The sequence below is a fragment of the Motacilla alba genome, chromosome 1A, assembly GCF_015832195.1.
Source record: "Motacilla alba alba isolate MOTALB_02 chromosome 1A, Motacilla_alba_V1.0_pri, whole genome shotgun sequence".
Taxonomy (NCBI): Eukaryota; Metazoa; Chordata; class Aves; order Passeriformes; family Motacillidae; genus Motacilla; species Motacilla alba.
In genome coordinates, this window is record NC_052031.1 from 69,170,957 (window position 1) to 69,198,893 (window position 27,937).

The following is a 27,937-nucleotide window of genomic DNA, read 5'->3' on the forward strand; positions in this document are numbered from 1 at the left end:
TATTAGATACATGCAGCTCTTACTTTAATGCTTTAAACAGATACTCTTCAGCTTTTAATGCCTTAAATAGTATTAAAATCACTTCCTTTATAATACTTCTATCAGCCACAATTGGCAGCTTTTAGAGAGGTGCCTACACAAAGGATTTTTACTGGGAGCATGTTTGTGCTAATGGCCTATTACCTTGCACATATTGTATTTTGGTTTCCTTTTGCAAGGTATTGAGCAGTAAACAGGTTTGGACTGCATCATTGGCCTGAAGTGGGAGGAATGTGTTAAGTGAATATGTAATTGGCTTTTTTTTTAACTAAAGTGGTATTTAAAGGAATAAAAACACTGTTCTTATATACAGTACACACTTTGCTTTGTATAGTTTGACTTGTTAAAGCTTTTGCTTTATTGAAACCACAACATCTCCAATGCCATAGGAGTTTTTTATTCATTGAACAACAAATGGCTAAATTGATAATTTAGTCTGACAACAGCAGCACAGTGGAAGCTTTCAGAAAAATCAGCTAAATGTATAAAATTATACCCAGCAATCACTACAGACCTTCATTTTTGACAAGATTTGTTCTAGGTACAGATGACTGTAAACTACCTACTGCTGAGAAAATTATAAGAAGCTGCTGCATATTACGTTGAAAAAAGCCTTTAAAGTACTTTAAAATCTATACAGTCGAAACCTTGCCACAGTCCCTGTTTGTTTCTTTTTCCCAGTCTCCCTTCTCACTGACCACTTTTCAATTTATCTTCCCCAAGTCATTTTATGTGTAGGCAATTAGGAACATTTGAGGGATTGCTGGATGATTTTCCTTTATTTACATTACGTGAGCAAAAATTTGAACATTTTGGGAGGACAGGAAAACATGAAAGTGTGCTTAAAAAAACCACCAAACAACCCAGAAGATAGAAAAACACAATCATGAAATAGATCAACTTTTAGCCCTGGTCACTGTTTCTGCCAAATCCAGGCTGTCTTGATCCATCACCAGTTGTGGCAGATAACAGACACAGCAGGTTACAGTTGTCAGAGGAGCTTTTTGCAGCTGAAAATCAAGGTTTGATAATTTTTAGCTTTCCACATGGCTCAAAACCAGCCATCTAAGTAGATTGTAGTAGATTTAAGAAAAAAATAAAATTATTGATGCTGTTATTATTTTTGTCTGGCTAAACTTCATGATGTGTACAGATAAAGATGGGAGGCACAAGTGGAAGCATTCCTGCCTGGCAAATACACTGAGTAAGGGTCACTATGAGAGTGGTGTGCTGGATGCAGACAGCTTGTTGACACACACAGTGATGGAGAAGAACCAAGGCAGATAACAAAAAGCAACCCAAAGGAATGGTCTAGACCTCTGTCAAAATGATCACTAAAGTGGCCTGGCAGATAATCTCTCTCCAGTATTGACTTTTGATGATATACTTTATTGGAGTTGTAAATGTTTCCATTAAATATTTCGACTCTCGGCCATTATTTTAGCAGCCAGGCAAGAAGGAAGTTTGAAATACAGGAAAATGTGTAATTGATCTTTGACCTACACCAAATCTAAATTTATTCCGTATCCTTTCCATACAAATTTTAGATATGTATGTGAATAAGATAGATGAGCATGAAGTGCTCAAAGCAATGCCATACCATTGTGCACTGCAAACATATGCTTGCATCAATTAAGATTGATAGAATGATGAGACTATTGGTTTGTTTTTTTTTTTCTCCCTAGCAGGACCACCTTCCTCTTCCACACTTTGAGCCTGGGTCACAAAATGCACATTGAGCAATGTAGGATGTAGTAACGAGCCACTCTTTTCCCATTTCCCTCTCTTCATTTGCTCCATAAAGAGATGAGCAGTGGCACTTTGTGGGAACGAGAGATTCCTTGAGCATTTACAGCACTACCAGCATTTAGTTGCCATCATCCCCAGCCAAGCCTTCCTCAGGCTGAGCTGGTGTTGGTGCTTTCCTGCCTCAGATCTGTGGTTTCCTCCTGGGAATGCTCTGCTCCTCCCAGGGTGTCCCAACCCTGCTTGAAACATTCACATGGCTCTTGGTTTTCTGAAGAGCCAAAAATGCGTCACAAAAGCACTGTATCCATCAGCCCCATGGGACAGACGGGGACAGCTGAGGCACAGAGAAGTGCAGTGACTTGCCCAAGCTCACAGGGAGTCAAAGACAGAGTCAAGGGCCTTTCTTTCTTATTTCTGAACCAGGCATTTCTATCTGTTCTGCAGCCTGGTACTGGAAAGCAGAAGAGAGATCTTCCCGATTTCTAATGGAAAGACCCCAGAGGGGCTGGAAGAGAAAATTGAAATTGGGCTCAAAACAAGATAAAATGATTCTTCCCTTTCTGTCCATCCTGACCTTCATGGAAAGGACAGCTTGTTTATTGCACTGAAGTAGGTCTGTAAGAGCCTAATAGTACCTCTGACACCAGCTGCTTCGTTATCCCAAAGACATTAAGGGACTGTGGAAGGGAGTGCAAGACACACTTGTGCTCAAGGTTAGGAAGGAAGATAGTCCACAAAAGAGGGCTAAAATTTAATTTGAAAAACGATGCGGAGCTGTTTCTTCTAATTAACAAGAACAGCCAGAGGAGTTGTTGGCATTTTTTTCTGGTCCTGTATGAGTCAGAGTCAAGTCTTGTGAGCCATGCTTATTTTCAAAAGAGTTCACAGCCAGAAAAAAAACCACACTGTAACAACAGTCATTAAAACTAAATATCTATTTCTAAGTCAAGCCACTGTGCAGGGCGCTCTTACCATACACTTTAGGAATTTCCCCACTGCATTACAAAGTTTCTTTGACCATCCCCAGCAAAAAACATGCTGAAACTGCAACAGGACAGGAGGAGCAGGGAAGGACAGCAGTCAACTTGAGCAGAGTCATGGGTTCATACTCGAAATAAAAACAAGAGCTTAGCTTCATAACAACACAGGGTATAATGGGTTTCGTGGCTTTTTTTTTTCTTTTCTTTTCTTAATACTGTTTTGTTGTTTGTTTGTTTGTTTTTAATACAGGTTGTTTTCCCAGTGAGCTAGATTACAGTGGCAAACAGACAAGACATAAATATGCATTGAACAACTTTTTAAACATTCATCCTGCTTTCCTTTGCCAAACACCTGTAAGCTCTGTCAGGGGCGTGAGCACTTAGGGACGTCCTGCTGATGCAATAGCTTCATGGCTTTAAAAACAAGAGGTCCACCTCTCCTGGAAAACGGACTGATTGCCAACAGGAGCTGTCAGCAGCGGTTCCACCTCTGTCAAAAGGATTTTAATTGCCAGTATTGATGGGACAAACCTGTAGGATGTCGGCACGGACAGCAAGGTACCTGTGCAGTCGAGTGTGGTAGCTCTCGCTTGCTATTGCAAAGTTTTGTCCCATCCACATCAGCATTTAAATTACCTTCAGCATTCACCGAGGTGGGTAATTAGCAACCAGTCACTCTGCCAGTGTCAGCTCAGGGTCGTTTCCTTAATGTAAATAGACCCTCAGAGGGGGCTGTTTACAGTGCCTTCTACTTTCACTTTTTTTTTTTTTTTTCTAGGGTTTGTTGAGGACGCAGCCCCAGAAAACATATTAGGGTTAAGCCCTGATTAAAGAAAAATAAAATAAAATTTAAAAAAAAAAAGAGGGAAAGAGAGAGAGGGAGATGAGGGAGAAAGAGACTCCTCAAATTTTAAGACTTCTTTAAAATGCATATAAAGAAAAATCTTCTCCCTTTCCTCCCCCCCACCCCAAATTAATGATTTCAGAAAAATAACATATATATTTTTATATATATATGTATATATATATATATAAAATAAGACACCCAGAGGCACTGGTTTGCATTAGGGCTTAATTTTTCCAGCTAAATTAAAAAATCAAATCCAGGCATTTGGAATGCCTAAGGGGCACAAAAGCAGCACCCAAAATCATTAACTTTTGCACCTTTTTATAATATAGCTCAAACCAGTCAGATTTGCTTTTCAAAATTTTGTAGTAAAATAAAAGTGCTCTTTGAGGAAAATCCATGCAATTAAACAGCAGATGCTTAACCCCTGAAAAATAGAGGCTTATAAGAGAAGTGCTGATAGACCCTTAACCATAGCATCATTAGCAGCAGGTGCTGCTAGTTATTAGTTTTCTAAATAGTTTTAATGTAAACAGTATTCTTAAGCTCTAAGTGTAGCATAATGGTCGGGATTTGCTCTTTAATGCTTTTTACTAGAAAGATACAGCTCATTTAAAATAGCTGGTAGATACAGAAAGCATAAATATACAGTAAGTTTAGACACTGATTGTACTAAATGCAACAATACAAAGAAGCAAACAGGAACACAAATGGTAACACAATAAAACTGTATTACATTTGTGCTTCAAATATTACAATACATTATGTACAATAGTCCAAAATAATCATCTCATGCCAAATGACACAAAAAGAAACCAAAAAAAAAACCCCAAACAAACTGAAAATCCCAAGAGCAAGCAAAAAGAATCCAGCTGTATATACAGTACCTTTTTAATTAACATTCAACTCTGAACTGGAGCAATTTTCACTACATACAGATGCAGTCCGCCTTTTATTTCACGCAACCATTCTGTCTCCCTATATCTATGCTATTCAGTAGGTTCCTGTGTCATTTCTTATATACATGTTGAGCAAAAAAGATAAAAGAACGTAGTGCTTTTTATTCTTAATGATGTGGCATCCGATCAGCGAACCTGGGGTGCGTAACCTTCTTTCATTAAACCCTCCTCATAGTCTGTCTGGCACAGAATCATGTTGTTCTTCAGGAAAAATTTGTCTCCAACACAAAATCTGAAATGGAAAGAAGTAAGAGAAAAGAAAAAAGAGAGTTTGAGGGTAAATGGTGGGATATGGACTTACAGGTGAGGGTTGTAGAGTGAGTGTTGGCTGGACAGCACCCAGATGTGCACGTGGGAAAGCCCAGCAGAGGAATTGCCCTGGTGCCACATTTAATCCTGTGCTTTCAACAAAATCTAGTGCATTCAGGCACTTCTGCTTCCCCAGCCAAAGACCTCATTCAAAGCCCACTATGGGCTGTGGGAGTCCTGGATCAGGTCACTGGCACACAGCTAAAAACACAATAAATATCCCAGGCTTCTGAGCTGAGTGAAAAGTAAATGTCCTGCAAACCAGAAGGAAGACAAAGTATAGCAAAGCATGCAGTGGAAAGCTTGTCTGAGATATCTTGTATTTGTTCTGTGCCCTAGTAAGAATTTCTTGTTATGTTCCAGTTGGATGTTTCACTAGATTTGATTTTAGATGATGATTCTAAGAACTGCTTTAGCACACACACAGCTTACTCTAAAGTAAATGTAAACCAGAGACACTCAGGCATGGAGAAAAAGAAAAAAAACCCAAAACTTTTTCATTTTTTTTTCCTGTAGGAGTTGACTATAAATTTAGTTAGTCAGCTAACTACTCTCTCTCTCGTGGTATCAGTGCACCTACCTTGTTACAGTATTATGTGCATCAGAACGATCTGATTGCTGCAAAGCACCACTGAGACATTTCATTTGCTTCTCTCTGATGAGCAGGACAATCACATAATGTCAATGCTCCTGGCTGGCTGACTTCAAACTTTGAGTAAAGTAGGATTTCCCAAAAATATATGCTTGAATTTGAGAGGGCTCTTTCCTGACACACCCTGCAGTCCTTCCTCCCCTTGACAAAGCCACTTTTCTGGAAGATGCTTAGGGAGAAGTGAATGGGGCCAATGCAGAGAAAAAGTTTCCCTAGTGACTGCCTGGGCAGGGTTACATGGCTTTGTTTGTAGTAACTCTCCAGCTAGGAAATATATTGGGAGGCACTGCTTGCCTTATTCCAATTAAAATGAAAGAAAGTAACCTAAATGAACCCCCTAACACTGATGTGAATAAATGAAACCAGCTAATTATGGATCTCAGTACATGAAGTATTGTTTAATGTGTAAGGGATTATAATGTCCTTTTTTTAATATAATTTCCAAATGGTGACATCTTGGACACAGTTAGGGTCAGATATAAATGCTTGTGTTGTTTATGGTAGATTTAACAGCAGAGGAGCTATGGGAATAGCTGGATATGTATTTAATTGTAACAATTTAACCTTCAAATAGTGGTGCCTGCTGGAGTTGACCCAGTAAAACTCCATAAATGACCCAGGTCGACCCAGGTGACCCCCTGATAGTGGTCTGTCTTTATCAGATAGTCAATTTCTAATGATGTTCAAGCAGAAATCTTGGTGAATTGTTACAGATTAAATTGCGTATGGAAAGCAGTCCTTTAATGTTTTGTGAAGTTGGAGGTTTAAATGAGTAGCAGTTGGGCTGATTTACATTTGTGAAGATTGGAATGCTAGACAAACAGTGAACCCATTTATTTTCCAACTGGGTAGCTTTGGAAATTTATCCTTATGCTAGCTAAATAGATAGAGGGAAAATAGTGTAATAAAAAAGTGGATTGAAAAGAATTAGCTCTGCTCTTAAAGGAAAATTGGTTTGTTTATTTGTGGACTCTTTTTTTTTTTTTTCTGTGGGATTACTGCCTGCTGCTGCTGATGATTGAAAATAGAGATTATGGGAGGATCCCTAAATCTTTAAGTTATTTATGATCAACACTCTTTTACAGAATGTAGAGGTTCCTATTATTCTTCCCACCCTGATCCTGGTATACTAGGCTACTAACAACACGAAATGATTATGAGTAGGTTTGTTGAAATGCAGAATTCATACATAAAAGTTGTTCTTTGGTGTTTTTTTCTAGTTTCCATCTTTTCTATTTTTGTCCATTGACAGCAATGCTGAGGAAAATTCTTTTGTGCACCTTACAGGATTAGGTAAAAGAGTTGTAACTAGTGACAACATGTAACATTTGTTTTTTCCCAAAGAAGTCGCATTTAAAATCAACAAAAAACCCAAAGAAAATCCACCAGTGCATCACTGGGAGATGAAACCACCTCTGCCACCCAGCAGAAAACACTGAACTGAGAATGCGGTTCAGCTGCGTGTATTCCTTTCGTTCCAGGGAAAGACAGACCTCAGCAAATTAATTTTTTAAAGCATTTAGTAAATGAAAAATCCACCGCTGAAGTGCAGTTCGCTTGCATGGCAGTACTTAGCACACGTGGCTCCTTGCAGCATCGTTTGCATCAAAGCCCTGCCTGAAGGATTTGGTTTCCCAGCCCTCGGAGAAGCGACACAGTTTGAATTAAACTGCAGGGGCTACACGGGAGCGTCAGGATGCCTTTCCCAATAAAAACTGTCAATGCCTTTTGCTTTGGCAGCGTTGATATGTGCAGCCAGAAGTGCTCTACCTGTGTGTGCTGGCGTGTGACAGCTTCATGCACGAGTGGCTTCAAACGCACACAGTTCCCCTCGTGCTCCGAGTGTGCAGCTGCGCTGGGGAGAGGCTGCCAGCGGCCTGTCTGTCTGATAACCTGTGGCTTGGGGTCTGCCTGCATGGGAAGGCATCCTCTGGATGGTCCCCTGTGCCTCGGGGCAAACCTGTTGCTGGTGATGCTTAGGGTTCAAATTCTGCAGCTGTTTTCATATTGTGCAAGCTCGGTGACAAGCATATTTGGCTTGTGTGTGCCCCTGAGTGCTAAATGTGTGAGCTGTGCACTCATTAGGTGACAAAGAGGTAAGCACCAGGTGAAAAACCTATAATCCTGGCATGCTGGCTCCCAGGTACAGCAGTACAGGGCAAGTAAGCAGATGAAGTATGAGGAATTCTGGCCATTCACACTTTCAACCTTACTTGACTCTCAAAACCAGATTTAGCCTCTCCTGAAGTGAAAGAGCTGTAACCACTTCAGATTGGGTTTGCACGCCGCAAGATTTAAACCTGGCTCAGCTTTAAAATGGGAGGGTAAATTGAAGTCTAGCCTCCCACTAAGGTTGGGTTTTTTTTATGGAATTGGCACAGGATGAAAATCAGGGCACAATTTGGGCACACGCATTAAACGGAGTGGAGGAGCATGTTAAGATGCCACTGTGCTAGGAGTATATAATTCGGCAAGATTATTACTCTTCCAGCAGGCAGATGGTAGTCTTCAGCCTTCCCTAAAACCCTCACCCAATTTTTTCTTAATAGGCGTGCAAGATGAAGAGGAAAGAATATACAATAGGCTGCATTAACATGCCAGATTGGACTGAGCACCATAAATTGATAACAGTACTTTTGACACGACTGTGACATTAGTAGAATGACCATTATAATTAACCTACATCCTAGAACCCCTGTCATATTTTATACTGGCAAAAGGAAGGCCATTTATATCACAAAATGACCTCTGTTATCACCTTGTTTGGAAGGGAAGGTGTGCCTAGACTAATCACAAGAAGAATAAAACTTCTATTTTGAGAAGTAGCTCCTTCATTGTTCAGAAGAGATATTTGAGGAGATCTCACTGCTGTCTGTCATCTTTTCTGATGCACAGGACACGTGTCAAGGTACTGAAGACTACTGAAGAAAGCAAGAGAAATATTGCTCTGAAGGAAGACGTGTGTGCCTCCTCTGGTAATGCCAGATCTTTGTGGCTGTAGAAAGAAACAAAATCTGGAAGCATTTAGTTGATTTTCTGAGGATTGAGACAGTTCAGACTCACCACACCCACGCCCTTCCCCGCTGCTTTTTGCAGTCAGTGAGTAACTTGGGCTCTGCTTTTCCCTTTTCCTCTCTTTTTTAAACGTTGAGCTTCCAGCAGAACTCACATTAACGTTCATCTGCGTGCATCACTAAGAGAACAAAGCCACTCTTTTACACCACAGTTCATCAGTCCACACCTGTGGCTTATTAATTCCAGGGTTCTGTCAAAATGTCCATTTCAAAGGCTGGAAAGTGGGAGCTGTGCCTGAGTTTGTACATTTTTCACCAGGACCATGCAGAATCCCAGTTCAACTTCAAATGGCAAACCTCACCTCGGTGCGCTTTTTGTTTTACGAAAAGCAGGTATGGACAATATGTTAATTTGTATTCTAAATTTTGAGACATGCAATGAAGATGAGCGGTACTCAGGCCTTCAGAATTTACAAAATGACTACTCATGCAAAAATCTAATATTGGTGTTTGAAATAAGGATATCCCTGGCATTGTATTCCCTCTCCCCTGCTTGACAGAGAACAAAGGCAGCATTGTGTGGGCATTTTACAGTTTATACTGGAGGTAAGTGTTTACAGCTACATCAGGACAGCAATTTCAATGAGTACGTAACCATTATTAGTGCAGTTTCTATTAAAATAAGGGCAATTTCAGATAGGCGGGTAGAGCAGGCGATTTAAACACCTCTCAGCGACAGCAGATGGGGGTTTTAAGCCCTACTCTGAGCTGACTTCAAACGGCAGAGAGGAAAAAAAATCGCAGGAGTAGGGAACAAGGTGCTAAAGACGCCGGCAGAGTGAGAGGAAGGACACACAGACTCGGGGAAGTGGGAAAGCCGAAGGCAGGCTGACATCATCTCTGTAGCCAAAAGTGTCAGAAGTGTCAAAGGCACAGCTGAGCCCACTTGCAAGATTTTCCACTCCATTTTGTTAGTCACACACATGCAGCCTGACAAAGTGTGAAAGGCAGTGTCTGTTTACAAGTTGATTTTTCCAGTGGTTTCCTTCCTCCCTCCCCCCTCTCCCAGCCCACCCTTAAATTTTCTGCAGAAATGAGGTATGTTGAGGTTACTGTCAACGTGGGGTGAAGGGCTTCTGAGGAGAAGTTAAATATGTTTACCGAGAAGAAAGGGGAACACTCTCACACCATTAAGCTGACTGTCACTAAGCTCTGCAGGTACTTAGGCGACGGAAAAACTTCAAATTAGGAGTAAGCTGGACAGAGACATGAGAGATAAGAGGATGCTAAAACCTTTAGGCTAGGAGCAGAGCTTAATATTCACAAAATTGCTACAGCTTTAAGCATCGGTATCAAGGAAAAAATGTGGGGGAAATATCTCAGAAATTGTCTGGCTGGAGCAATTAGATCTTGGAGGTGAATAGCTTTATGAAAGGGAAAAGAGGAGACAGTGCCTGGTTGACACCAGGGGACCAAGCTTAGTGGCTCAGGAGCTCTCTTTGAGGCCTGTGTCCACTGTCTGTCTTCCTGGAGTACAGTGTGTGAGACAATGCCTTTTTCTCCTCACTCTGAAAAAGTCACATTCAGGAGGCCAGTAAAGGGACTGGCATGTTATGAGTTAGCTCAGAGCTGGAGTTCATGGCCTGAACAAAAGTCCCCTCAAGTGAAGGGAGCCTAATTACCATCCACACCGAGACCTGCACTGGGTGGTGAGTTGTAGACACTCAGAAATAATAAAGCAAACAGTGAAATTGTCCATAAAAGCAGAAAAATCACTGAATTATTGCAAAGAGCACTAGGCAAAAAAAGGCAGGCATCTCTCTGGGCCAGGACCAACCCTTTAAAGGGTAGGAATGTGAGGGTCATGCAATAGCAGGACCAAAGGATGGGCTGCCCCAAGGAGCAGTGAGATGTGTGCTAATATAAATATTACCCAGCTTGAAAAGAAGAAGGAGGTGGAAGGAGCAAGGGCCCAGAACATTAGAAGAAAAATCGGTGTTGGCATAGTGCAATCTGAAGAAACAACTCTGTATTCTCATGAACATTGCATGCATTCTGTTAGGAAAAAACCCCTGAATGGTAGAGGGTAAGTGAAAATGAAACGTGGAGTCAGAGAGCACTACATACTCTGCAAAACTACTGTAGAGAAGGACCCAAAGGTGTTAAAATTTAATGGGGGAAGAAAATGTGAAATTGGGGAATAAGGCTAAACAAGTTCTGCAATAGCTGGTGAGCCTTGATGCACCCATTGGTGATTTTTGGATATATTTGATCTGTTTGTGTATACAAATGTTTTCTTCAATTAATAAATTACATATTGGTGGAATTAGTGGCTGGAGCATAAAGAAAAAAACCAATCTAAAAGCCCTCAACATTATTTTGTGTACAAAAGTTAAACTGAAGTCTTATAAACACATCCTTACTCAGAATCTGCTGTGTGGTTTTTATTAGCTTGAGCAGAGGAAGAGAATATGATCCTAAAGGACAACAGAAATTATTAATGAAATGGTGAGTGACAAGATTTTTCTGTTTAAAAGAGAACAGAAAAAGGTTTCATAGCAGATCTGAAAACACCCAAGCTGCTGATGGGCCAGGTGTCTAACAATGTGGAGGTTTATTGTTGTTCAAGTAACAAAAACCAGAAGATTTGAAGCTATTATTAAGAGAATGCAGTCAGTGGGATGCTTTGCCATAGGAACCACAGAAGAGCTATGCTGGAGCATCCATGAAATAGGATTTTTTTGTAAAAAACAACAAAATTAATTCTTCAGAGGGCCACTAGTCCCAAATTGTGAGGAAGAAAGGAGCCCTACAAGCAGTCTGCTTTAGTAGGCTCCATGAGGGTTATTGCAATGGAATCAGGATTAGGGTCACTTCTGAGAATTTATGAAATTCTTTGAAACTCCTGGAACCACTCCCTGTTTTCACTAGACTGTATTTCAGGTAAATCCATTCTTTTGTTCTCTGCCTAAGACACCTGTAAGACTATTTCAGCAACCCTTTGCCCAAAATACATGCAAAGTAAAAATCAAATAAAAGATTAGATTGAAGTCTGAGGAATAAAAAGGCTGAGAATTATTAAATAACCCAGTTAAGCTCCATTTCAGAAGCATCTAACAGCACTTTTCCAGGGGGATCAGCAGCCCCAGGGAACACCACGATGTGTGTTAGCTGCAAAGTGAAATTGCACATTAGTTTGCAGTTGTAATGGTAAAAGAGGAATATTAAAAATATTCATAACAGCTGTGGGGTTTTTTTGTTTTGTTTTGTTTTTTTTGGGTGGTGGGGGGTGGAGGGAATAAAAAGAAAGTTCACTTCCTCAGATCCAAGAGTGCTAACTATGATGAAAATCTTTTGCACTCCGGCTAACAAACATTGTCTGCTTTGCTTGACTGATGAAGATTAGCTGACTTCTTACATTAAAGAAGTTTGTCTTGTATGGGCTGAAGTGACAAGACAATAACTAAGTGCTAATTGTGCATAACCAACACTAAAGATATGCAGCCCCATTATGGCATGTAATAAATGAAGCGAACAACAGAAATGTATTAGGGGCTTTAATAATGATACCAGAAGTGTGGTTTGGAAAAAAAAAAACAGGATGTGAAGGGTTTAGGAAACAAAACCTAGGACACTCTGTGTGTGTCTCTTAAATGGGTACTGTGGGAGCTTCTGCCTGCCTGGCTCGGCTTCTCAGTGCTGTGGCAAGACAAAATTGATATAGGACTTTAAATAGCATTAGAACCTATAATTACTTTGCATTATGATATAGTTTAAGCAGTGGTTATTACTTGCCTGGTATTTTAATTTCCCATGCAACATGATGAAAAAGGTCAATTTGGCTTTTTTTTTTTTTTTTTTTTAAAGAGCGTAATTGTAGTGTGCTACACTTATTAGCAGCTGTACATTTTATGGTTCTTTAGGGATGTTTGATTTTTAAATGACTGCAGTGTTAAAAAATAATACACTGTAGGACAAGGTGAGTTAGGAAAGCTTATTTAGAGCTGTGCCTAGCTTTGTCATGTCAGACTATTATCTTCCTAATTTTTCATTGCTTCCCAAAAAATGAATATTTTGCGTTTCTTCCCAATTGAAGAAAGGAAAAAAAAAAAAAAGAATGCTATAAAACGCTAAATAGGATCGTGTAATAACTGAAAACTAACCAGAAATAATGGGGACATTAAGGGGTGGACATAATTGGCTCTCTCACTTCCTAGACCTCATAGAGGTCCCTGGCAAAGCTGCTCTCAGCTCTGGCGGAGTCAGAAATGGGTGAAATCTCCAGCTCCACTCGGAGTGTAGCTGGTATAAACTTGGCTCTATTCACCTCTGAGAAAATCAGATGTTACAATTTTACCATTTTTGACATTCGCTCTCCAACTGTGCCATATGGGTGATGCTTCAGAACAGGGTGTCAGGTTTGGATCCTTGGGATTTTTATAACCAACGGTTTGGATATGGAAATAAAAATAGGACTGTAAGAGGTCCAATGCTGCTACAGAGGAAATGGTGGGAACAACATCTTTTAAATTTAAATGATTACAGTTCTGGCAACAGGAAGAAACAATGTGTACTTTAAAAGAAATACATGTGATAAAAATGAAGAATTAAAGTGAAATTAATGCAATAATGACAAATGGTACTGTTACGCTCTTCTGCAGAAAAAGATCTCAAAGACCTTTATAAATATTAATTAATTAAACCTGACAGACAGCCTTTTGAAGGAGAGGAAGTAACATTATTCTTTTTTATTGATGTGGGACTTGAGGCACAAAAAGTTTTCTGGCCAAGGTCATGGAAGATGTTCCGTATCAGTCCCAGGAACAGCATCCAGGTCTTGCTCTCCATCTTGGGCTTCTACTACTGGGAAGTGTTTCCTCTTTGGAATGTATGCCCCCACCAGTGTCGAGCTAGCACTTAGGTTATAGAGCAGACCCAAGAAATTCTCTTACCTCTGATTACAAAGCTGACATGCAAAACAGTCCAGGTGGTAAACATTGTCCTTTGCTCTCATCACCATCTCAAAAGCAGGTATGAGCTTACTGCAGGCAGCACAGTTTCCTGTAACGCCAAATAACCTGGAGATACAGAAAGAAATAGATTCTTGATTCACTTTCTTTTTTATTTTTTTAAAAAGTTTATTATTTTTCCCCCCCCCACAGTCTGGTCTTTGGCTGACTTCCCAGCACACCTCCTTTTGGGAAGGCTGGCCTTTGGTGCTTCAACTCTGCCCGATTTGCAGCACAAAGACATAGCCTTGCTGAAGAGACCTTTATGACAGACTAATATTGCACCTATTGTGATGCTATATTTTTTTCCTGCAGGTTATACTGACCTTTCTTGATAAAAGAAGCATCTTGTTAAACTAAACAAAGAAACAGTAAACACATTAGGGACGTTACATAACTGTGCAGGCAGAGGTCAAGCTGTTTGCATAAGTGGGAAGAGCCTTCTTCTTAGATCCTGCCGTGCAGGAGAGAGCCACATAACCTTGGCTTTTGGTGCTGCTTATTACTAAAACACACTTTAGCTAGGAAAGAAATAACACTTGTAAAAGCCAACATTCTTCGCATTTTTGACATCTAGTGCTAAAAGCTTTAGCACTATTATTAAAAGAACATTTTATGAACAAGTCATTTAAATCGTCAGAAAGCATTAGCGGTTCATGCACCTTACAACCCTATACCGTAGTTATTGCTATGATTATGTTATTCAGGTAGCACATTAAAGTAAATGAGGCTGTAAACTATATATAGTCACATCAGGAGTAGAAGTATAAAATACTGTAAGAACAATATGAAATGCTGTTTTTGCCAGACATCTGTATAATTTTGTTTTTAAATTCCCTTTGCTGAAGATTTTTCAATACTTTTCAAGTGGGTGTATTACACACACACACCAAAAAAACAACACACTAAAAAAAAACCCCAACAAAACCAACCAACATACGCACACATCCTTTTGTGACACAGAAGGATTATAATGAACAAGAAAAAACACGTTAGCTCTACGTGGCAGCAATCTTTGAAACTAAGTTTATTTAAACTACTTAATAGTTGTGATGGATTATTAAAAGTAATGCTCTGCTTGTGCATAGCAGTTAATGCTGTTTTTAACTATGAAGCACACCAGATGAAAACGCCACATCTGCCACTTTTCTTTTTTTCCTCAACATCAGGCTGACAGCAGAAAAATATAATGGCTCTCAAGGGAAACACCAAATTAAAAGCAGTTCTAAACTAATGAATTCAAAGGTGCTCTGTAGAAAATTCAGTTTGGTAACATAAAAATGAACACAGTTTTTTAATCACATCCCTCCATTTTACTGAATTTCATGGGTTGCCAACAATCCTACTTAATTCTAAATCTTTTACCCTCTGCTTCTACTTAAGGTGTGCTGCCTAAAGAATCCGTGCCTGTTTAATTTAGCAGTTGTGACCCTTTTGCTCCTGTCTGAGATGCTGGCTACTGTGATCACTTGGAGAAATGCTGGGACAAGGCCGTCCTCATGGGCTCCTGTTAGAACGACTCAAGTCCACTTCTATTTCTGTGAAGTCTGATTAGTAAAATCACAGGTTATTCAAGCAAGTAATAAATATTCCTTCTGTGAAACACTCTCTTCCAGTTCTATCTCCACTATGCACGGGTTTCACAGAGGCTGTCTAAATCCCAGACTTTGATTCCTTGTCTGGAAGAAGGACACAAGGCTGAGCTGCCCTCCAGAGTTGTGGGCTGGCTTTGTGTTAGAGGTGATTATACCACATAACTCTCTATTCCTGCACGTCTGTGTAGAAGATGATGGCAGTTCACTCGTGTGAGGGAAGCAGATCAGGCTGCAGAGGGGCTGTAGGTGCACAGGGCTGCTGTTCCATGTCGTTGTGCTAAAGTCAGGCTTTAAGGCTTGAACACAACAGGAACGTTTCAACACAAAGATGAGAGAGGTCTCACCACCTCCAGTCTCAGTGCACGGGATCACACAGCACCTCACTGCTTAGGTGGCTTAGGTGCAACAGCTGAGTGCTCAAGACCCAGCTGAAAGCCCTGGTCAGACAGGGTGTGAGGGGCAGTGTCACCTTCCAGGGCTTCCTTGCAGGTGTGTGCGTGCGAGAAAGTGGAAATCCATTACAGCCAGCGCTGCGGTTTGCATGTTGCAGAGCAGTGAAACAATTTGGGATTGTCATCCAGCACTGCAGAGCAGGGAGATTTACTGCACCCGAGTCCACCATGAGCAGATTTCTACAGTCCTGGAATGAGAGACCCCGCAGAAGCTGCTTCAGCTAAGCACCAGACACATTAAAATTTTTCAATTACGTAAAGGGAAGGGAAGGAGGCCCTCCTTGCTGTTAGTCCTTCTCCACCACACACAAAACAAACATGTGAGATTTATATTAGCTATTGTTAATTTTGGATAAAGCTGTTTATATGAAGAACATAGTTTTCTGCCATTAATAATAATAATAAAAACCCCACAATGCCATTTTGAAATTCTGGACATAGTTTCCCCCAATTTCAATTGCTCTCGCTCCCTGAGCATTTATCAGCTACCTGATTAGAATTTGTTTCCACACAAACCATTGATCATCAGCCTATTACTAGGCAAATGACAGTTAATTACCCACTACATTAACCACTGGGACCTGAGACCTGCTTCTGCTGCCATCAGTCAACATGATAAATGTGGCAAGTTCAGTAATGCATGGCCAGCCCTGAGCTGCCTGCTATAGTGTGAACAACCCTCAATCTCACTTCCAGGCCCAGGAAAATCTATGGCAATCTGCATAATTACAAGCTCTGGGTTAATAACAGACAAATGATTTGTTGCATCTAAACAAAGTCCTTGGAATGGGCCTGGTCTCCTGTGGCTGCCCGGGCTGCTGTTGTGGCACCGGTGTGCTTCCCGCTACAACGTGCACAAAACACATCCCCGACGCTGTATCCTTCCAATTTGTTGCCCTCCAATTTATGGATTCTGCATATGTGATTTTTAATCATTAAAGAACTCTTGAAGCAATATTATCTTAATTATTCTCTGCTGTAGCCAGGGAATTAGGCTTCAGATAAAATTTTCTTCTTCTGTGCACTTTCCCTGCCTCACTGGAGGCTCCATCAGTTTTCATCTACACCTGGACTCTGAAATTCTAATGATGAATTATTGCCCCTTTTCCTAAGAGGGTGAACCTTACAAGGGAACATTTTACTGAACTGTCAGCTCACAGACTGAGTGCGGAGATGCGGAAATCTGATCTAATTTACTGCAAAACGATGCATTTGTTAGATTTTCTCCCCAGTTTTGTCCAAGGATCAAGAGATCAGTCAGAGGCCACCTTCCTGTAGTCCTCTGCACAGGAGTACATGTGCTCAACTCTCCTCATGCCATTTTGTTTTCCTCCTTTCTTCAAACCTGTTACACAAACAAGTTTCTAAAACATGAATTTTACCACTGGAAGGGAGAAACACTTTCTTGACAGGCTCTTAAGTGGAGCTGATGCACCAAGATACGGTCTCTTGCTTTGTCTATTTTACCAAAAGAGTGGCAAGGATTTAATTTCTGCTAGTACTTGCAGCTGCTGGGTACCATTCTGTGCTCTATTTCCTTTTCCTCTGGGGTAAGAGAATGGTTAAACTCAACCACGTCTACTTGCAGATAGTTAGACTGTGCCCTACCTCGGCAGATTAGAAAACTGAACCGTGCCGATTTCACCTCGATGAGAAAATTCCAAAGGACAGATCTTTTCTCATGATGATCTGAACCCACATCTGGAATTTTACATTTATTCCCTGTATATGCTCCAACAGAGATTAGAACAATCAGCCACAGCAAAAGCTCTCATTCTTAATGGATTTGAGCAGCACGGAACATCCTGCACAGAGCTGAAAAATGAAAGACACGCAGAAGCCCTTCTACAAACAAACCCAAACCTGACATTTTGAGCAGCAAAAAGTGTGATTAAGCACCAGGCTATTGATTCTACTTTAGGTAGGTTTACTAAACACAAACCTGAAGGTTAAGTACCGAGAGATGAGAAAAGGGAAAAAGTTGAGAGAGGAAAGACAAGAAAAAAAGAGAAAAGCAACAGTGGGGAGATACACAAAAGGTCTGAGGGTTTGACTGAGCCACACTATTCTCACCAGGCAAGTACTTTCTAGAGGGACCCAATTTAACCACAGAGACACTAATTTCCATCCACTCCTACGGATTTTGGGTGAGGCTCTGAGTAAGCAGGCAAGACGTGGTTCTCATCAGTGCCCAGGAAATGCTCCATCACAGAACTGCACCGTTAGGCAGGAGGGCGACGTGCCGAGATGAAACGGATTTGGGCCATAATTCCCTGTCAAATTACATGGGATTCTCACAAGATTTAGGGTCTAATGTTGTTGGTTACAGCTGCTCCCACAAGCTTCCTCCTTTCTGCTTTCTTGTTTGACAGCTGTCCCCTGTAAGATCCATTGGTTTGCTACCAGCAGTACTCTTTCTCCCATTATAATTTTGTGTTAAATTTTGCATGATTTGGATAAGATGTCTGAGTTCCCAGTAGGAGGACAAAATAGCTGTTTGCACAGTGGAAGGGGTAAAAAAATCATCTTAAGATAGAGGAATGGCAAAGCAGACGTAAAATTGAATTTCTCCTGTGGCCCAGTAATTACAGATAGTTTCACATGGTTTAGAACTATTTTTTCTCCTCATTCCCACTAGAGGGTTAACTAGGTTCATTAGGGAAAAAAATATATATTTGGGATCTGAGTTTTAAACCTGCCTTCACCACTAACTGAGTGGGTGACCCTGGCAACTCATTTAATTTTGGTCTCAATTTATTCCTTACAAGGAGGTGAGACCTAATCTTCACATTGTAATATCCCTGCTAGATAGTGTTCCTATAAAAAATTGAAATGCTGCTTTCAAACTTCAGTTTCACAGTGCATGAGGGATCAAAATACTACACATGCATGGTTTTAAATGTAATCAGACATTTACTGAAATAGACAATCAGCTTTTTTTTCCCCTTAGTAGGTTTGTGTATTATTCAGGATTTCAATTCACTGTATGCACTGAAGGACAGAATTTGGCCCTTAGCAAATACTTCAGACAACATAAGATGCTATTTGGAGAAGCATAAAACCACATAAAAGAATCTAAAAGTTAATGAGAGAGGCAAAAAAAAAATTATGCAAGGCTCTAGATTACAAAGCACAATGAAAAGCATATTTTTGAGAACATGTAAATTTTACATGCTGAGAATTATTTAGATTATTAGATGGAGATTTCTGAGACATTTCAAAGTGACTTTGGGACACAAGTACTCCTGGCTTTAAATAGCCTATATTTTCTTACTTCCTACAAGGTATTTTTGAAAATCCTCCCTGTCAAATTGTAGAGAAAAGGAAGCAGGTAAATTTGTCCCACATGCATTTTCATGAATGCCTGGAAAACTTATTTCACTCCCACCCATCCTCCCTTTCCTGGATCAGTTTTCTAAATGCTCATTGAAAATTGAACGTGCTTCCAGCCAAGGGGAGAGGAGAAGCTGCCCCACTTTGCCCACTGGAGTTGAACCACACGACAAACAAGAGCAGAGGGGTCCCATTGCTCCTGCCCATCCACAGCCCTCCTGGCTGCACCCACTGCTATCCAGCAAAAGACTTTTGGTGGCTCTGCTTGAATTAAATCTGGTTCAATGATCAGAGACTACACAGCAAGAAGGAAAAAAGATGGGGAACAAGCTGACCACAGGAGAAAATGGCCACTTTTGGAACAGTCCTGGATTCTGTCCTCTATCCTCAGCGCTGCTTGTACATGTTTCTCTAAGCCCCTTTCTTTAACAACCTTTTATTGACAAAACTGGGGTGTTGAATGAGGGAATCACTACTAAATTGCAGGACAGGGTGCTCAACGAATCAAAGCCCTTGCCTCCAAGCTAAATTTCCAACTCTTCCCAGCTGCAGGTGCTGAGGTGGACAAATTTCCATGAGAGCTCGGCTGTCTGGCACTGAATCAGCTCAGGAAGTGTAAAATTGCAAGTGTCTTAATACAGGAGCAGTCAGATAACATGGTTTAGATGCCTATCCAGATTAGGTTAAAACCTTGTCCCAAAATTCAGATACTGCCAAAAAGGTGAAAAGTGAGAAAAGTCAAACAAAACAGCCCAGTTGGCTTAAGCAGGTTAAGAAAGGCATTCACACACAAAGCTGAAGCATTCTTAAATGTCTGCTAAAATCAAAGCATTATTCAGTGCTTGCCTTGTTTGGCAATGCTGTGAAAATAGGGTTGGTTTTGCCAAACTAGAGCTGAGGAACCCTTTCACCTCAGTCCCCTTCCTTTTCTTTTGAAAGCAAACTCAGGGACTGAAAGATTAACTTGGTCTTGGAAGCACTCTGTGAGGATGCCCAGCATGTGCCACCTGGAAACATGTCTTTTAATCAAGTCAAAAATTTGTTTCCTTTTAAATTTTCCTTAACCACTCTGATTGACTTTGCTGAGGGTGAGCTGTGGTGCCTCTCTAAGGCCTGCTCTGCTAAAAATTTGTCTTGGTGGCTGGGTCTCAGGCAGACAAAAATGTGCCAGCAGGGCATGGCTGCAGCCTCAGAGCACAGTCACACGCTGCTGTGTGTCAGTGTTTGGCTCTCCCCTTTTGCTCTCCTGCATGTGTAAATCCCATCTGGCCCCCTCAGGTCACAAGTGATGTTTAGCACTTGTGTGTCAGCAGCTCGCTCTGGACACTGAAGGCAGGAGGTGCAAATCTCTCCCAGGTGAAGCTGCTACTCCTCAAACCCTTCTAGTCTATACAGCTATTGTAGAAGAAGGTCATTGTATGCAAACTGAAGTCCAGCAGTTAATGCAGAGGAGGTTTTTTGCCCTTTTGTACTCTTTTTGCCTCTATTTGCTGCTTTCATCACTATGGGTTTTAGTTCAATGTAGATTTCCAGTTTGTTCCATCTGCTTCCACTAAACTGTTTGCTGAACTCTGTCCTGCACAATGTGGATGAATTCCGTTTTCAAACACCTCCAAACCAGACATTCAAAACAAAATATAGATTTACTTCTATATCCTTCTCTAATTAGATTACTTGTGTCCTGTGAAACAATCTAAGCTTTCATTTCAAGGAAGTATTACCAGCCTTAATTTTGCCTGGAAAAATTTGAAGCATGACCAGATATTATTGATGTAATAAGACTTTTCTAAATCTCTGGTTTGAAAAGGCTCTGGGAGGCGGGAATTTTGTTGTTTGGTCAATGGAGTGTTAACTCCAAAGCTGAAATCACACAACTTTAAAAAAAACCTTGTTCATCTTAGGAGCAAATATAGCTACATCGTTTATGTCACAGTCTGCAACCCTGTCCCTTCCGTCATGCAGTCAGATCATCAAACTTTCAGTTTAAAGCTAAAATGCAACTTTAAGGAGTATTCTGGCCAAATTTACTGTCTGCTTTTAATCAAGTCACAAATTTGTTTCGTTTTAAATTTTCTTTAACCACTCTGATTGACTCAAATGAAAAGCAGGGATGATTGTGCACGGTGCACAATGATCTATGCCTGATATTGTGGAAATAAATTCAAGTTAAAAATGACCTCCTGATGCACTCAGGCTCTGCTTTGCACCACCACTCATGCATCGTGACATTCTTAAACTTCTACCAGTAAAGTCAACATCAATATTACATCCATTTCTACAAAGCAACCATATAAACTTCATCTTTCTACACATGCTTTACTTTAAATCATGCATATAAATCCATCTACACGCACAGGCTGAATCTAAAAATTTGCAGATACTCAGCTGACGTATTTTCATTGTCAAACTCGGGCGACTTAAAGCCAAATTTAATGCTCCAACTCACATAGGAGTAAGACTGCAATATCCCAAGCTGGCTCCCAGCCTGGGGTGGGTCTAGCTGGCTCAGACAAAGTGCTGCGGCCATGCAGTGCTGTGCTGGGAGGCTCGTGGCCCAGCTAAGGAGGCACTTGCCACTTGGGTGTCCCTACACTGCTCCCAGACCTGGAAGCTTGTTTACAGCTTTGTGCCACGTCCTGCACCATGTGATTGTCACTCAGGGCTGGACCTGTGCCTTTCAGTCGTGACAGAGCATTGCTGAGCTCTGTCTGCCCTCCTTTTTCCTCACCTGAAGGACTGGCCTCAAGGATGGCTCGCTGATAACTTTGGCAGGATTGACAGGAATGGGATAAAGGGGAGGGACCCTCAGGGAGGATGACCTTCACCACGCTCATGCTCTCACAAGCACGTGGGTGCTGCTCCGTGCAGCAGGCACCAGTCCTTGTGCTGGCATCCTGCAGCTGATGTCCCACAGTCCGGGGGACTTGCAGCCCCTCCTAAGAGGGAACCAGTGTCCCCTGGAGCAGGGAGGGGATGAGTCTGTCCCTTGCAACTTCCACATTGCTGCAGAGGAAGCAGAAACCCACAGAGGAATCTCTGCTGGTCAGGATGACCCTGAGATGTGTTAGAAAGTCTTTTTCCCAGCCTGGCTGTCGAAGACGGAGTCAGGACTCTTCAGCTGCAGTTCTCAAGGTTGTTTATTATTTCTTATCTCTTACATTCTTTCTCTGGCCTGCCAAGATCTGTTCAGCAGGTCTGTCCGAGGCACACTGCCCACACCTCCCAGGCTGGTGTCGTTTTTTATACTAAAAACTACGTGTGCTATATTTATAGTTATGTTCCAGTAGCTATCACCTATGTTAGACAGTCAGCCTCTACTCTAAACCAATCCACAAGTGCCAACATCACCCACAACATGGAGGTTAGAAAGGAGAAAGAAGAAGGACAGGACACGCCCAAATCCCTCCATCTTGGGACCCCAAACCTCCATTGTAAAAATCCCCAAATTCTGCTTTGCACCCTGTGACAACTACTACTATGCTGCTTAAACTTTTGTGATTTGTAATTCTTCATACAGAGTTGGTAATTTGTTCCGTGGGTCAAAATCAAAGTCACAGGTGCCTTTGGCTGCGTGCCAGGGTTTCAGAACCCCCTGCCAGGGGCTCGAGCCATCCTGGACAGCCAGAGGGATGTCCTGGGCTCCAACACTGAGGTGCACTTCAAACCCATCCACCCACAAGGGGAAGAAGAGATCTAGGAAGAAAAGAACCTAAATGAACAGAATGCCCTCGGTGAGCAGTGGCCAAGCTTCTGTAATTTCCCAACACCTCTATTGTTTCTCCACTGACTAAGGAGAAAAGGTCTAAGTGGTGCATATGGAGTTTGCCCCTGGAGATGGGGGAAGGGAAGGAAATTAAGGCACAAATATATAATTAGCTGCCTAATGTGAGGGACATAAAACATAGACATTTTTCATTCTGCCCCAGAGGTGACTGAGAACGTAGAATCTCTGGGTAAGAAATCAATGCACAGACTGTCAGGTAAATACATATTGTAATATAAGTGGGGGGTAAGTTAATAGTTCTGTGAGATCATATAATAAAGTCTATAGTTCTTTCATCAGCACTGTGAACAATGCAGCTACTGTGTTCCTCCCCTGGTGTAATAGCAAAGACAGTTGCTAGACTCTGAAAATAAATTATGCCATGCTTTATTAAATGGTAAACAGCTGTTCCAGCCACAATACAGCACATGCTAATTGAAGAATGCCTTAAGCAGTCCTATAATAAAAAGCTTTTAAGAGTTGGAGAGGAAAAAAAAAAAAGCCAGCATCATGGCAGACTTACTATCATGGGTTCCCTTAGTTAAAATTCAACACATGGGTCATTCAAGGTGAGAAGTATATTCTGGGAGAAGATCTACAGTAATGAACATTTAAGAATCATTAGCAGGCTCTTTCATGCCACGATGCTGTAGGCAAAGACGTGCTTAGGTAGGAAGTACAGCCACGAGGTTCACATCGTGTTTCCATGTCTTGTTTTGCTAAGAGATATGTATCCAGGAATACAACAAATGTGCCAGGAGAATTGCACTTTCTGAGGTGGTGATCCCCAGCCCAGAAACCTCACTGCTCATGGAATCACCCTGGAGACCCGGGCAGAGAATGAGAGCTATGGCACGAGCTGTGAAAGAGCACACAGAGAAAAGAGAGAAGATGACTCCGGGCATGGCGAGCCCCAAAGTGGCCACGTTTCCTGAGCAGGTGCATCACTGTCCCTTGGCAGAGCTCTGGCCCCTCATGCCAGCCTGGATCTGTTGAGATGAGTGCCCAGCAGTTACCAAAGGGGCTACTAGGAATGCCAAGGTACAGGAATTTTTAATTTTTTAAATTTAGAGGTCTCTGCTGATCCCTGCAGTGCCTTTCTAAGCAGTCTTGTGCAAATATCCCCACTTTTCACCTCAATTTTCCCATCTTTACCTTGCATTAAAAGAACTGGAAGCCTGGTGTGCAAAAGTCCCTTAAGAGTCCTGAATGATAGGTACTATGAAAAATATAAATGTATTTATAGCAGCTACTAACTGACATAAGAATTTGCCCAGGAATGACATTCAGATATATGGCACTCAGACTAGCAGAGTCTTGTTTTCAGGGAAATTGCCCACGGAGCTAAACTCAACGTGCATGCGTGTGCATGTGTGAAAGTGTGCGTGCAAAATAAAACCAGCAAAAAGCAGTCTCACAGGAGAGGATAAAAAGGGAAAGAACCATGTTTTCCCCACTACACAACACAATAATTCCTCGTCCTGTCTTTGGGATTTCTCCTCTCTAAAAAAAAACACTGCGAGATGAGTGCTGCATGGTGAGCGGGATGATTTTTTTCTTTTCTTTTTTAATGTTTGCAATAAGGAAAGTGCTTAGAAATGAGGGATAAAGGACATGCATCAATCCATTAGATGGCATGCAAATATTTCATTCTGCTCATACAAATCATATGATGTGCTTGCAAATTCCTGCAACAAAGCACTGGTTTAATGGAACTGCTCTTCCTATAGAAATGGAAACAGGTAAAGTTTTCCTTCATTGGACTGTGTGAGCATTTCCTTTATAAATAAAAGCTGCAGTATCCAAGGTATTTCCTTTGTTGTGTCACCTTTAGGACTTACTATTTGAAGTATTCCATTGAAATGGCTACGCTCTGTGCAGTGTTCAGAATTTTAAGTAAAACCTTAAACAGTTACAAATCAAAGCATCGGGGTACTTTGAAGAAGCACATACAGTATATACATTGCATTCTGCATGCATATGCATTGCTGGTATCTATATATCATCAACACGTTCACAAAAAAACATTACAGCTTTGGGGAAAAATATTTCAAGCAAAATATAAACATTAAAAAATATATATAATTTTCAAAACTCGGATTTCAGCATCTTTAGGGCTGGTTCTACATGTACGCTTTAGAAATATGTCAGATTCTAAGAGAAATCACCATGACATTTTTCTGACATTAACCCAGTTGTTTTGATAAATACTGCACTACAATAAGAGGGTACATTAATTAAATAATTACAAATAATGATTTTTTTTCCTCATGTATTTATTAAATATTTTAGGTTTCAAGGTATCGATATTTTACACCTGCATCTGGTTTTATAGCTTCTTCCTTGCTCTCTGTGATTTTTGTTCCTCTTCTAAAAAGAATGCTTGAGGAAATTCTGTGCTGTCTCACTCAAATTTATAATTAATGTAGCAGAAAATTATATTTCTAATTAAATAAAACTGAGCATGAATTGAGGCAAATGCTTGAAGCATTATAAACAGTACAAACTTGGGAGAGGAACAAAATCGCAAACAATGAGCAGGTAATGTAACTGCATATATTAGAAACATCTCAATTATTACATCCACAAAGGCAGAACCTAAAAAGCTGCATTTCATAAGAAGGTGTCATGTTGACATATATTGCTCATTAAAAAAGGTGCCGTTTGTATATGGCTTACTGTTCTTCATATGCATGAATACTGGTAACACTTTGTGGGAAAGGAAAGCCCTTGAGATTTTGTGTAGTTTGAATATTTAATGTAACAATAGTTTGCTCCCTAATAAAGAAAGGGAAGAAATTTGGGAGACGAGGACATAAATTTGCCTATTTATTATGTCGTACTGACTGCAGCTGGGTATCGGCACCCCCCGTACACCTCTCCAGATCCGCTGTTAAAATTAGTGACTGCTCACAGAGGCTGCTCTTTCACCAAAACCACGCAGACTAAAGATGAGAAGCTCCCCTCTTTTTAGGCAGAAAATAGCAGGCAGTGTATATAATATTTGTATATTATATATATATATATATGTGCGTGTGTGTGTGTGTGTGTACTAACCTACTAGTTATCTCTGCTTACACCCCGCCTGTCAGCAAACTGTCAGCTTGTCAAGGCGATAAGGTGGGCAGTTTAAAGAAGATTCCGAAGCCTTAAGCTTCTTAATGTGCCACGAATCAATCCCATGAAAGCAAACAACTTGAAAAAGGGTTATATGTCTTTAGGAAATCTCTCAGCTCCCCTCTCCTCGGCTGGAGCTGGCGCTGGAGTTGTCTCACCCTAATGACCCCTGAAGCGGCCCGGAGGGAGTGTGGAACAAGGCCGTTCCAGGAGGCAGCTCGCTAATTGAGGAGCTGATGGTGGGGAGAGGGACCCTGCTTTAGCACGTTAAGTGTCCAAACCAAGCATGACCAGATTGACGTGGCCAAATCGCCGTCTGGAGGCCGCTCCACGCCGGGAGCAGCAGGCCTTGTCACACCTGATGGGGCCCCGCTCCGTCTCCATCAAGTTGTGTTAGGGAAGGGATGCGTTACAGGGTGGGAGCCCACGCCCTGTGTGGGTAATTGCTGCTCCCCAGCTTTTCTTTACCTTCCCAGACGTGCCTGGGCAGCGGAGGCACGCCTTGCCAGAGGCAGGGGTTGGCAGCTCCCATCGCACAGCCCACCTTCATCTCCCCTCCAAAAAATCAGGAGGGCTCTCTCAGTTCAGGGGGAGCAGTTAGAGGAATTAATTCCTTTTTCCAGGCTGAACGGGAGTGTGCAAAATGCTCTGGAAAGGAGGGTGTTTGGGGGCAGCTGCCTTTGCTCAAAGATACCCAAAAAGGGGGAGATTTAGCGATTCTTTGGACTCCAGCCATTAACTCCCAAGTGCTCCCAGCTGCCCTGCAGGACTGGAAAGGCACAAGCCTTCCTTGGAGAGACTGAAGCGGGGGGATTCAGAGCACAAAGGGCTGTAAAATGGTGAACTCTCGGGCTTTTCAATCATGGAGGGTTGCCTAACTGTCTTCTACACTCCTGAAAATCCCCCTCATCAGCAGTTTGATCAAGGTGACAGAGACAGTCTGGGATTTAATCCCATCTAGGATTAAAACTCAACAGTTCCTGCCCCACGGTCCTCAGCATGCATCTAGTTTAAAAGAGAGAAGTTCTTATTTTTCCATACTGTCAGGAGATGCGGCCACAATGTGGTCAAGGTTGTCTTGTCAATTTATCTGTTATTTATGTAGAGCAGGGGCCTCCTGAGCTGCACTGAGGTAAAATTTAAGCTGAGGAGGAAATATAGCAGGATAGGAGTTGTCAGCCTCTGAAATTCAGTGGAGACACTCACAGGCAAACGTTTAGGGGGATATTATAAAAGCTTGAGTAAATCTTTCCTAAACAGCATACATTGTTATATGATGATATGAAAGCAGGCTCTATAGGACTATCAAATCCAGACTTTATTTCTCTACTTATTCAGATCTAAAGAAGGACTGCAGAAAGTCAGGGCGCAGCAAGATATGATTTAGAGGAAAAAATATTGGAGAGAGACTGCAAGGCATTATATGAAGAATATTTCCATATTTACTTTGAAATTTCTTGGGAACCCTGAGCTAGCTTTTGTTTTTTTCAGGAATAAAAAGCTAACAGGCAAAGCAAACCCACATCAGACCCGACATGTCTACTACTTTACATGAGTCCCTTTCCCCCTGAAACTTAGGGAACCTTCTATGAGAAATATCTATCTGTGGCTTTGATATGGATTTTTTTGGATGGGTATATGAAGAGAGAATAGTGGAGGAAAAATCTCAAAAGCATCAGCAAAAATCATCACAAGAGAAATTGCATCTAGCTGTAGATCACATATGCTGCATGCATTGTACTACACACTGCCTTTCACGTATCTTGAAATGGGGGTCACCAAATTACATCTCAGACATGACAACAGATAAGTGCAGAGATGGGGATGAAATCTTCCTCCACCTGCAATATCCCTAACCCCAGAAAATCTCGACTCACTCAGCAAAAGTTCTCTCACCCTGTTTCCCCACCCTCCCTCTGAAACCGGTTCCTCTGCTCCTGTTGCCAGACAGCAGGCGGGACAGATTAAAGCACGATGGCAAAGCCAGCATTCCCGGGCATCACTCTGGAGAAGGGGAAACGGGCATTTTGGTTGGTTTCTCCTGCTGCCACGACTCTGAGCCCCTGCAGATGAGCTGATACTGCAGCTTATCCCTTGCCTGCGTGTTGCAGCAGTGAGC

At 41.5% G+C, this 27,937-nt stretch overlaps 1 protein-coding gene across 4 annotated transcripts in view; it reads right to left on the minus strand.

The window, feature by feature from the left end:
* Nucleotides 1-373: 373 nt before the first annotated feature.
* LMO3 (LIM domain only 3) overlaps nt 374-27,937 on the minus strand; it is a 60,320-nt gene continuing 32,756 nt past the window's right edge. For all 4 annotated transcript variants that reach the window (XM_038154963.1, XM_038154961.1, XM_038154962.1 and 1 more), the window contains 2 exons: nt 13,502-13,627; nt 374-4,806 (listed from right to left, as the gene is read on the minus strand). In XM_038154963.1, the coding sequence (XP_038010891.1) occupies nt 4,701-4,806; nt 13,502-13,627 (232 nt within the window). In that variant the 3' untranslated portion in view covers nt 374-4,700. The remainder of the gene's footprint in view (nt 4,807-13,501; nt 13,628-27,937) is intronic.